Source organism: Tetrao urogallus, assembly GCF_951394365.1.
Source record: "Tetrao urogallus genome assembly, chromosome: 19".
Lineage (NCBI taxonomy): Eukaryota > Metazoa > Chordata > Aves > Galliformes > Phasianidae > Tetrao > Tetrao urogallus.
Window position 1 is genome coordinate 6,437,268 of NC_136832.1, and position 13,110 is coordinate 6,450,377.

At 45.4% G+C, this 13,110-nt stretch overlaps 1 protein-coding gene across 1 annotated transcript in view; it reads right to left on the reverse strand.

Moving 5' to 3' along the window:
* Positions 1-13,110, reverse strand: part of RAPGEF1 (Rap guanine nucleotide exchange factor 1) — a gene marked incomplete at both ends in the record, with an annotated part of 74,595 nt that overhangs the window by 44,395 nt on the left and 17,090 nt on the right. The window contains 1 exon segment of the mRNA XM_079544701.1: positions 2,279-2,418. Coding sequence (XP_079400827.1) covers positions 2,279-2,418 — 140 coding nt within the window.

A 13,110-nucleotide genomic window follows, 5' to 3' on the forward strand; every position in this document is an offset into this window, starting at 1 on the left:
CAGTGTGTTCCTAAAGCCAAAGCAAACATAGGATGGAATCTTTCTGGGCTGGAGAGAAGACTTGGAAGTAATCTCTCATTGAATTCCTCAGCAGAGATGAACTTGCCCCCATGGCTATATTCCCTTATGTTGGAGCAGATCTGTAGCTGCAGGAGCTACTGAAGCAGTGCTACCACTTGCTTCAGCAATGTCCCAGATGGGCATTAGAGGAGATCATTCAGGCAACACAACATTTCCTCTCCACTTTCCTGCCTACTCGACACATGCAGATATTCATTTTCGCATGAATTTGAAAGGTTTCCCTTAAAACAATCATCACAAATGCATCATATATGAAATGCAGATGGGTTACAGAGGGCCATGCAACCACTTACAGAAGCAGTAACAAGTCACTTCTTTCCCTGCACTTTACCAGTAAAAATTCCATCCTAACTCTGCAACAGCAGTGTTGAAGGACACTACAGTATGTCCTCAGATTAGAATCAAAGATGGCCCAGCACACAAACAGGCTCTGAAATACATTTTTGCCACATCCAGGTATAAAAGGGAAGAAGAGGAGATGCACACTGAGCACAACCTTCACGTTACGTGCAGCGATCTTATACTGATTTTTAGTATTGCTATTTCTGCTGTAGAGTGATTATCTACTTCAAGAGTATAAAAATAGCACCTAGAACTTGAGAGGGAGGAAAGGATTATTTAGTATAGAAAGCGTGTCTTCTGACACAAAATCTCTTATTTGTCAAGACATCTTGACACTGTGTTCCAGTGGGGGACCCAGGTGACAGTTCAGGCACATCCTCTTCTCCACTCCCCTCCACACTAAGCTGATGAGCTATTTCCAACTAATTGATTAGCTGGACTGTGGCTATTAAATTAGAGAAGGACAACACCAGAAATCAATATTTCACAGTACAAAATGTATACGGCTGAAATAATTGTCTACAATAATAACAATGATTTCAAGTGCTTTGATTTCCAATGAAAAAAATCCCATTCTGTACATAAAGAAAATGCTACTGTGTATTTGCTACAGAACAGCATTTTGAAAATGGCTCTTCATTTTATAATTTCTTTCATTTGTGGTCACGCATCAATTTAAAGCAAAGACTTCTGCATTTCCTCTTAGTCTTAGTGAATCAATCAATTAAAATAACACTGAGAAAAAACTTCCCAGTAAAATGATCCAATGCATTTTTAGAGCAGAAGTATGTCCTACAAGATAAGCCTCTGAATTGATCTTCACATACCATCTTCAAACACTGCTGGAACTAAAAGCTTTCAGAGAGTGCTCTCGAGACTTCTGGCAGCAGGCCGGTATGCATGCGGGGCAATGCAAGGTGCTCAGCTCCCTGGAAAGCTATCTGTTGCCTCCTGCAGAAAGAACCTACGGCCTCATCCTTTCCTGCATGATAGGGCAGAACCATGAAGTTGCGCAGCCGCTTCCCTGGATGCTAAGCACATCACACAGTGTAAGATAGCTGTACCTTGCTGACTGCTCACAGTAACAGCACAGCAATCCTCAGAGCAGATAATCCAACAAGTTTGCACGTCTGGCACTGCACATTGGAGGCTTTCAGCAACTGGGAAAGAGTCTGAATTATCACAAGTAACCTTGGCTGTTCTTAACTTCTGACTTAATTTGTACTTGAAAATGTATTGCAACAGTACTGTCCAGAGATAGCCTCTGTTCTACATAATCAGGCCACAGCAACAGAAGAGATAACTTTGATGTGTGTCTGTGTTGGGAAGGAGTGGTGAGCTCAGCTCTTACAGGCACTGAAGTGCACTGGTGTAAGGAATGGTGTGCTGGAATCAGCTGCTCCTTGAAGGCATCTGCTTGACTCTCCCTGCTGACATCATCAGAGATTGAGCACATCTTTGGACGAGCTTCAAGGATTTGCTCGCCAGGGTTTTGGATTTTTAAGAAGATCACACCCCAAAACCAGGCAGTAAACTGGAAGCTGTAAGCATAATCATAGGGTGTGCATGTTGGGAAGATGTGTCAGGCATTAAACTACATTGTGTAATGAGACATTTAAACAATGATGGAAGGAAGCTTCATCAGCAACTCGGAAAGAAAATCCATCTCTTATTGTACACTACATAACACAGTTTAAAACTAACCAGAAAGCATCCTGATGTTCCCTGATGTATCTGCAGAATTCTGCACAGGGCAAAGTCACAGACTGAAAGCAGAGCTGTAGATTTTAAAAACCTGAGTAACAGAAAGCAAGAAACCAGTGAGACCAATAGAAGATACTCTTCATTCGCTTACTTTGTTCGCTGACTTCTCTGGTGTTTTCACTGTCAGGTCAGCTTGCTTTCCCTTCTTGGAAGGAGTTCTCTTTATTTTCGGTGAATGAAACTTGCCCTTCAACTTCATAGTGAATGAGGAGAGATGGGAACGCTCGGAATCTAGAAAGACACAGAAAAGCATCACAAGGTTAGGGTAAATCGGCTGAAAACAGGGAAGTCGTGCTACAGCATTATCTGGGAAACCAGCCTATGAAAATCATTGCAACCATGTTAATTTGTTGAGTGGAACAGGATTAAAAAAAATAATTGTGACTCTCTATTATGTTTGCAACCGCAATATGGCCACCATTTCCTGCTTCCCCTCGGAGGCAGATATACTGAAGTGCCAAGGCAGGAACAGCAGGATCCTATTCCTCTGTGCCTTGCAGAGAAAAGGAAAAACACATCTCCTAAAAGCACTCAGCCCCAGCAAATCCCAAAGTACATTATGAAGGAGGTAACCACCATCCCTCTCTTGCACACAAGGAAATGAAGTCAAGGGGATGAAGTGGCTTGTTCTCAGAGCAGGGTAGGAATCTGGGTGCCTGAGCCTTGCTCGTGTCTTGCTGGGGTCACCAAGGAGCCACCAAGCAGGTACCCAGGACAGAAAAACACAGGCTGACCTACTGCCCTGCACAGGCTGCTGGTCCCTCGCTCTGCTCACTTGGCAGCACTGCCTTTGGTTGGGGCTGCATGAATTATCTGAAGAAAAGTACCAGTCCCAGCCATTCACAGCAGATCACACGCCAAATGTATCAACATAAACCATATGGGCAGAGGGCATAGCTTCAATATTGATGCATCCCAAAGAAGGTTTATTACTGAACCGCTCAGACCTTTTGAAAAGCTTGCCTTTTCAAAGTTTTCTGATGATCTAAAAGAAGTCTCAAAGGTTTGCAGTCATGCCACATGCAAACTCACTGGTGAAAGATGTCTTTCTCTGTTTATCCAGCAAGCTAGATAAAACTATGCTGCCTTGAAAGCAATTTAGAATGTATTTTAAGCAAGCAGTACTTTAATAAATGAAGGTTTGAACTGCTTCTCTAGTGACCGAAATACTTCAGCCAAAGACACTGAACTTACCTTTAGCTACCTTGTCAGGAAAAGTAAGCAGTTCTGCTGTACGTTTCCTTTTTTCTTTTATATTATTTGGGAATTGGCTGCACTGGCTGCAATGAGTCAGAACGACCCAGTCCCCATGTGCAGCACTGCTCCACCTCGTTAGCATGCAGACTGCAATCAGAAAATGCTGCTGAGTCAAATCTAGCACCTCGAAGCTAAATGCCACACTGCAGCGTGAACACCACTCCTAATACCCAGAAATCGCCTAACCACAACTCGAGGGAAAGAACCTCTGCTGGTCCCCCCTCTTGGCTGTCTCCCCTTCAGCTTTTACCAGGCAGGACATTAAGACCCTGCTATTAACACCTTCACCGGAGCCAAAACTCCAGCTAGTTAGGTCCTCTGGATCAAAACTTTTGCAGGCACGCTATGAATGGAAGCTTCAATTCTCATCTTGTCCGGCTGCAGACCCGTTCCCCGCTTACAGGGTTCTCAAAGCTCTCTTTGCAGTATAGAGTCCTGTTCAACGCACTGGGGAGGGAGGCACCACAAACACTGGTCACTGCATTTAAACCCAGAGGTATCAGGTGGACTCTGAGGAATCACTGGTAGCAGCTGGCACCCCAACTTAGCAACAATTTACGTCACTGCTTTACATCCACAGGGGGATCTCCTACCCTTTAAAACCTCTGCGGCTCCACAGTGTTGAAGGTCACCACTGAAAACAGCGCCTGGCTGCCCTCATACACCATAAAAAAGTAATTGTTTGGTACACGATGGGAGAACTTTCATACATGTGTAGATATGCAGGCTGAGAAAGTCATGGCTCAGGCTTCATTTTGGAAAGGACAGGCAAACAGTTAAAATAATTAATCTACAGGAAAATTACGGTAGCAGCAACAAATTATGTCTGGCTCCTCCACGTGCAGCAGCAAGATCCAAGCTGTTTGTCTGGGGGGAAAAAACCCTTGCTCCTTGCTTGTTTACAGTGATAATTCAGCCTTGTAGAGGCAAGAAAGCAGGAAGGTTTCAGAAGACTGCAATTTCCATTTCCTCTTCCCATCAGCCATCTCTACCCAACTTTGCTCAGCAGTGGGTGCACGGCCAGCAGCTTCAGAACGATGTGTTGCCCATGAGGAAATCTATTCTTCTGCCAACAGCAGATCCCCTTCACTACTGCCACCAGCCCACCCACTGCCCTTTACCTTCGTCCCCTTCCATCACACCAAATGCTGAATCACTTGCATGGCAGCACTCTGAGGGAACAGAGACTTGCAGAGCCAGGAAAGGAACAAGTGGAAGCAGAATGGGAACTCCTCAAAATAGTACTATCGAAGTAAAACAGCTGCCAGATGCAGAAATAAAGGTTATTGTTTGAGCAACCCTGTAAAGACCTATTTTGACAACCACACATTCGTGCAGCTTTTTATTACTGTCCTTACAACTACAATAAGCATTTTCCAGATCTCATCTGCTCGTAAGTTTCTGATGCAGCTGTAGTTAACCAAATGAGTCACAAACTCATTCTCTCAGACTCAGTTGCACTTGGCACTTAAAATAGCTCTCATCTTTTTCCAAGCACGTTGCAAGCGCATCATCCTTAAACAGTTGGGTCTTAACTTTGGCACATCTGTGAAGGTGAAGCAACTTGCCTAAACAGAGCATAGAGTCAGTCAATGATTCAGGTGCAGAATCTCTCCATTTCCAAACATAAAAATCATGCTGCAAACCTCGGTCACCCTCCCAATATTCATGAGTCAAACTGTGGAGCTGCTGTGATCATACTGGACTAGATGACCTTTAAAGGTCCCTTCCAACTCTAAGGATTCTATGATATTCACTGAATGCCAACAGACATTCAGCACGATAGGCTTTAGGGTTACCAGGCAAGCATTATAAACAGAGTTTGCATAGTAATGAATTCGGATGAAGTGGTCTCAAAGAAGCTGCGCTGAGATAGGAAGGTATTTTAGATCAAAGCTGCAAGCAGCCAAAGCTTTTACAGAGGAGGGCTAAAACCTGCCTATAAAAAGCACAGCTGTGCAAGGCTGCCTAGGTTGGTTACCTCTGCTTTTAAAAGCTCACTTACTTCATCCAGTATTCATTCAAGTATATAGCATGCTATGCCTGTCCAGTTAAAAGTTCAAACAGCACAGCATGCCTTCACTGATCAAATAATTTGATAATGTACAATGAGCAGAAAACAGAGCCACGACAGAGCTCCAGACACTTCTGTCCCTCTGCACCTTCCTGCCTGTCTGCTGTAACCAGACTCCTTAAGGCAGCATTGATGCTGTTCCTGAGCTTGGGAATCTGCCCATCAGAGACTGTTCTATCAAATTACTCCCTCCTCCTGTTGATGAGGAATTGGCAGAGTTTCACTGAATAACAGCACCAGCTTCCCGAGCTTCTCCTTCTCTCCGATGGCAGAAGTGGGGTACCTGCATATACACTTCTACAGAATCCAAATTAATAAGATGAATGGGAAAAGGCAGGGTAAGAAGCTGGATGCAGTGATTTCAACTGGAATGGGGAAAAAAGACACTGTTGTATCAAAGCACTTCCGTCACAAAGGAACTTCCCATCCCCTCCTATTTCATCCGTCTGGATGCCTTGCTGCTGCACACCACCGGAAAAAGAAAAAAATCCCTTCAAAATTACTTTACCATGGATTTGAGTTTCTTAGTTCCTGACTGGGAGTTTTCACACATCACCTGCTTCACAGCTAGTTCCATTCCCCTATTAAAAAGGCTCCTGTGCTTGAACATGTTCCAGCTGTTGAGTCACAGCCTCGCATGGCTCTGAAGCCCATCTCCCCCAGGTCAGCACGTGCCTGGGCTCTGACCACACACCGACCTCAGGAACCCCCTTTAGGGTGTGCACTGATGGCCCTGCTGCTGGCCACACCGCAGGCCCACAGCCCAGCCCCACAGCACGGCCCTGCTGCTCGCAGTGTGCTGGCAAAGTTGGGTGTGATGAGGAAAGAACTGCAGATTGCAAAGCAGACAGGAATAAGAGGCACAAAGAAAGGCTGATCACTGGTTTGTGTGCCTGTGTGTGAAGGAACTAGACTGCTTAGGGGAAAGCCAGCAAGTCAAAGCCCTGTGTCTGCAGCATAGAGAAATGGTTGTTTTCCACTCAGGTTCAAAAAGCCACTAGAAACTAAAGTCAAAACACACATGCTGGTGAATTCCAGCAGCCTAGCTGGCAGCATACTGCTCAGTGTGAAGTCAAAGTGAAAGCTCAGCACTGTGCAGAGCTCAGAGCAGAGAGCAGGCCATCTCCCACCCGCAGCTGAGGGAACCTTCGGAGAGAGAAGGAAACCCCCATGTCTGCTTCTGGGCTTGTGGACACGTTGGTGTGCTGCTCAGTGACAGGCACAGCGATGCACTATTTGACAGTTCAACTTGGCCACTGTTCGCATCATATCCACCAAAAATGAAAATGTACTTTTTTTTCTTCAGCTTCAGGATACAGTATCTTTTCTATCCCACACCTGAAAAATGAAACCCTCCATCCTCTCCCATTCTGTACGCGTTCACACGCAGCAACCCTGCAGCTTTAGACAGAGGAAGCCTTTAAAAAAGGGGGCTAAAGTTCGCTTTGCAGCTTGAACTGATTCTTAAGGCTTGTTACAAAGAGTGAAGAAGTCTAAAATCTTATCCAACAGCCCCTTTTAAAGGCCATTTGGGTCTCTGATGGATGCAGGCATTTAAAAGCTACCAGATTAAAAATAACAGACATTTCTCCCCATGTCATAATGAAGCTATGGTGCACAGTTTTAATCAACTGCTCCTGCCATTTGTGCCACGAGTCCTTTGAACACAAAGGTGACTTATGTAATGAATTACACAACAATGCCCATTAAAATGGCATTTGTTCCCCGGGGCATAGCTTGATCATTTGTGGAAGACAAAAGGCAAGTTGCAAGGCTTCAACTAAACCCTTGCTGACAGGGACTTTAAGGGTTCAGAAGCAAAAGGGGAAAATAATGAGATATAGTTCAAAAGGACTTTTCTGCTGAGCCTGCCCATTGGGTGCCGCAATGCACTGCAAAGGAAGCAACAGCGATGGGGCTGCTGCTCTTGGTCCTCTGGACCCAATTCTGCTGTCAGAAAAATGAGAGGATAGTTACATCAGAACGGGCAGATGGGTTCAGAAGGGCGTCTGATGACAATCACAAAACGTTCTGCAAGGCACAGATCTGTCAAGATATTACATGAGTATTACTGGAGATCCACGGAGAATTAAAGGAATAGAAAAGGAGAATTCCATTTACGTTCTCGGCTTTCATGCCTGCCATGCCCAACTCAGCTCTCCTTGACATGGCTTTCTGCTGCATTTCATGCCCTCTTTCTCCAGAAGCCCTAGGGATGGTTTAGCATCTAAAGATGCTGACGTGTAGCACTCTCATGATGCTGCACGCTCTCCGAAGGATGAGCTGCTGTCCTGAACACGCAGAAGACAAGGAGAATATTCCTTTCAGACTTCTGAGTGTGTTACGGGCGCGCTGCAGGAGCCTCAGACCTACCACTTCTACCTGAGCAAGTTTGCTTTTCTCAACCTTGTCATCACCCACAGAGACTGAAGCAACGAGAATTCACCCAGAAACAAAAAAAAAACAAACCAAAACCCTGCACTGGGGATTCAGAAAGAAAGAAAAGGGAGGGTCCCATGTGGAGCAGGAAGCTCGCCCACCCTAACCTTTGTACCTTAGGTGGGGCTGGCTCTGAGCACCAAGGCCCTCTTCAGAGAATGTTTGCCAGGACAGCTGCCAGATTTCGGAGGAAAACGGCAGAGGAGGGGCAGCTGAGGATCAAACAATGGTTCCTGAGCTCTGAGGAAACTTTTCCTTTAACATCACGTCACCTTGGAAGCAGCCAGCATTTGGAAACGGAAAGACCGACTGCCCTTTTTCTATTTTGGCAACATTACAGTGAATGAGCATAACCCAGCGAGCATTAATGATGTGCAATGACAGCACACAAACTTCTATGGAGAAGGGAGGCTCAGTTCGCTCTCAGCTGGCCAGGCTCTGCTCAGTGACTCACAGGCTTCATTATTTTTTATGCCGCCCTCTGGGGCCTCCAGAGGAAGCAAAACATTTTTATTTGTCAGAGAGCACATTTTTATTTAGATTTTATTTATTTACTTTTTTTAGGCATCCATGAATGAGACATCTCCAGCTGCAGCAACCTCATGTGGAAAGAGCTCACAGTGCTTGCAAGGGAACTGGGAGGCACACAGGGCAACTTATCGATACAGCCACATTTCCCAACAGCAGCAAAGAGGGTTGGATAAGCCAACAACTTCAATTTTATGGTGCATTAGTGGTACAGCTCTTCTTTCTTCCACTTTCATGTTTGGAAGCAAATCTTCAGAAGAAAAGATGCACTACACAGACCAGCACGGTCAGAGCAGATTGTAGGGTGACCTCCTGGCCCTCTTTTACCCTCAAATATTTCAGAACAGAGGAATCACTTCGAATGCAGACAAACTTGGAATCCCTGTTTCTGCAATGCTACCCAACGGATTCACAGGAGGAAAACAAAAAAAGGGGACAGAGCTACAATTAAACAAAGCAGGAGGGAACTCAGAGGAGCAGAACTTTGCTACCCAAGTGCAGTTTCTCCCAGCAGACCACAGCTAGCTTTGAGACTTCTTTTGAAAAAACACAGCATAATACATTGATAAGCAGCAATCAGGACTTCTGCTCTGCTTTATCTGAAAGAGCCACTCCAGCACTTTGGTTCCCTATCAACCCACAAGCAGAAATGCTGCCATTTACCAATTCATGAGCAAACCTTTGTGCGGCATCTGGTGAGTCTCTGGTAATTTCCTATTTAAGTACTGATTTTGCACAGCCCTGCAAGCCCGAGAGAACTAATGGGATTACGACACTGGTAACACGACTCGTAGCTCCCCTGTGCCAACAGCACTAAAACAACACAAGAGTCAAGCAGCCTCCAACATCAACAGGAGCGCTGTGCTCCACGCTCACCCCGCTCCGTACATAAAAACCACTGAGGCTGCTAGCTAAACATCTCACTTGAAACTGAAAAAACAAATCCAGAAACAGGGCATAGATTCTGCATCACTTCAGTAAGCAGCTCAGAACACAGGAATCACAAAGGTTGCAAGGGAATCTGTGCTCACCAAACATGTCTTAATATGGGGTCCGTGGGCATCCCCACTCGTCTAACAGCTCTATGTGGATACAGGCATGACAGTGATTCAGACATCTAAAAATAAAGTCCTGCAGGCTCAAGTATGCCCGCGCGCTACCTGAGTCACCCCATGCTGCAGGGAGCGCGAGCCACAGCTAAATCATTTCATTCACTGCTACTGCAGCCAAGCAAAAAGCCTGGTCACTGAGCCTGGCTTAAGCTCTTCCTCCCCCTCCTCTCCTCTCGTCTCCTCTCTTCTGCTCTCATCTTACATTTAGACTCTTTCCACGATAAAAAAATCTTTGCTAGACTTACGTCTCAATTGTACGGCTGTCAGCTTAGAAGCTCAGACCTGAAAGATTATAACCCAGTGTTGCCAGAGCTGTTTATCCATCTCCAAGGTGACAGAATGTCGTCAGCGGCGCTCTCCAGGACAGCGAGCAGCGCCGTGTCATTTTAGATGCTTTAGGGAAAAGCGTAATTGCTCACAACCTGCCTGCAGGTTCATAGCTGAAAAACAAGGTAGTAAACGAGTCTTGAGTTTGCATTTGTCCCACAGCACCAGATTTGAATGGGAAAAAAATTCCGCCTTCTTTCACCCTCAGAGAATAACCTCAGCTCTCATTCATTAGGTGACAGAAAAAAAAAAAGCTGGCTCGGCTCTGACTGACACCATCTCCAGTTGCTTCGGTCATTACTAATTATAGTCATTTTATTTTTGACCTCTGATTGCAGATTCTTTGCACATGCAGCTAACCTCTGTTTTCTGGGAGTAATCGCATACACTGCCCAAAAGGCACTTCCCACACTGCTCCAAGCTGAGCTCAAGAAGTAAGATCAAAACATGGAAAATATGTGCTTGAACATGCTCGAGTTTATTTTCCTCCTTAGTGAGTGCCATAGATTAAGGGCAACAGTCCAGGTGAGAATGTGAGGTAAGCTCTTTTCCATGGACGCTAAGAGATGAGCTAACCTCTCTGCAAGGAAGCCTCATTCCTCACTGCTCTGCCTAGCACCGTGTCCCCAGGGCTCAGCTGCTGAAAAGCAGACACTCAGCTCCGTAAGATGAAACATGTCTGCACAACTCCAGAGCACCATGCTGGGGGCTCACATTTCTGCAGAAGAAAGAAATGTGAATTTCAGGAACCAGGCCAGCACCATCTCCTCCAGCAGCACTGCCACAGCAGTGTAAACTTCCCTAATATTGCTTACTCAATAAAACAAGGCAGTACAGGAGGGCTATGCAAATCATTCAACTTTGAAGCATCCTGTGCTCTTGCCCCAGAGGGCCAGCTCTCTGTCTCCATGTACGCAGGCATGTGCACACAGTGATACAGCAGCACTGCAGGTGTGAAATTTCTGATGTAATCAGGTCAGAAGCTGCTTTTACATTGGCGCTGTGCTGCTTACGCAAAGGGTTAAGAAGCTGCAGGCCATATCTTTGGTTCTGCACCCCATTCTATAACTGATAGGATCTGCAAACAAACCACCATTTTTATTGCCTGCCCACAGGCAGTAGGAAATTTTAGTCCTCCATAAGCACAATTTGAAACATCAGCGCCTCCAGTAAAGGGGAACCGAGATGTTAACTGAACGGAGCAGAGCAGGAGGAAGAGGAAATAGTGGCCTTCGTCTTTGTCAGTTGTAGGATTAGCACATACCTCGACCGATAGGGCAGGAAGCATAAGGTACCTTAAGGAGCCCAAGTCAGATGTCTGCCTTTCACTCCACTGCACACAAACATTGTAAGTTGCATTCGCAGTAAACCATTATTCGTGTCAACCCTATTTCATCCTACCTCCTCTGGCCCAAATTAAATACCCCCCAGCTGCACCTCTCCTACAAACAAAGGTTTCAAAGATACAGCTACAAAGACCTGCAGCTCTCCCTGCTCTTCTCAGCAAACTCAAACTTTAAAACAAACAAACAAACAAACAAAAAAAGATACAGAACAGCAAACTTGTACAGCTTGGACAAACCCTACCAGATCTGTATGAGCGTCAGCAGAAGCACTGCAGGAATCTGAAGAAATACGTGCTGACTGCAACACCCCCCAGCCTTCTGAAGACTGGAAGCCTCACTAGCACGGAAACACTCACTAGAATTTCACTTGTTAATTTAGTGCTGAAGAAGCAGCAGCTATTTCAGAGTGATGAGGCTGAAAACCCACTTAACAAAGGGACAGCTGAGCCTTAGCTCTCTAGAGCTCAATTCTTTGCTCGGGTGCAACATTATTTCTTCTATCACCCTGGCTAGCTATTTTTAAGCAGTCACTGAGAATTAGCAGAATTGGCCCTACTAAGAATCAGTTTCTAATTTTTAATGAGCTTCCAGTGTAGTGATACAGGAAGTCAGCTTGCATTTCAAGCAGAAACACCTTCAATGATAACACGCAGCAAACGGGTGATAGCTGAAGGGAAGTAAACCAAGACCTGTATTTTACCAAAAACAAAGTTGAGCCTTATCTCAGCATCTCTTTGCACTCCATGCTGAAACAATTCTTTTATCACCAAATAAATCTTGGTGAACTACCAGCTCTGAGTGAGACCTCACCAACCCCTTCCCTATTGCATCCTGAGCAGAGTGCCATTGGGGTTCAGAGGTGAGACCCTGCCTCACACACAGACCTGCCATGGAGGCACAGGCCGAGTGCATTCCAAGACTATGATCCTCTGCATGCAAAAAAGTGTATTTCCAAACCTACTGCCCAGATTCTGTGGCAGAGAGACTTAGGAATTTATAAATAAGAAATAATTTTCGACAGTACTTCTATTTAATTTTGGTTTTGTCAAAACAGCATAAACCACAGTGACCAAAGCTATTTAAATCTCTGCAAAACAACACGCAATCGTCTGGCGATCCTGCTGCCCAGACCTGAAAGGTGAATCAATACCAACTGCAGTTGGAGATGCATTGAGCAATATTTGGGAGCTTGTTGGGTCCATCTGGCAAACAGCAAGCAGCCTGCTAGGAGAAAGCCCAGCCTGCACGGCCTGAGGGTCCATGCTGCTCCTTGGGGTAAACCTGGGGCTTTGTCAGAGCTTAGCATGATTAACTCCATGCTCTTACATGTCAAACCCATTCAGTAACCTACTGATTTCTGCAGTGTGTCATGGCAGTTGGCTTCTAAAAGACAAAGGCGTGTTTAGCAAAATATCCTTGGTGCCACTGTTACGGGGTAAATACCTCCCAGACCTTCTGTGTTTAATGCTGCCACCTGATAATGCATGCCTACCCTGGACAAGCTGCAGCTTTGTTCCAAGGGAAACTTTATTTTGCCCTTGCCAGAAATTGAGAGCTTTCAGCTGGGCCCAGCCAATGAGTCAACAGAATGACACTGCAGTACGGCGACAAGAACTGCTGCAAGCCATCCATCAAGTGATCAGCAGCCCGCCAACACGTGACCCGTGTACATTAATACCATTTTGCAGTATAAGAAGCATCTAGTGGCAGCCTAGTCAAACATCATAGTGTTACAATTGCTGTCTAGTATCATGAGCTAAAAAATTCTTACGGCTAGGATGGTCTGTTTCTAAGACTCTGCAATAAGGAAAATAACGGGGATGCGGCACTGGCAGTCCAT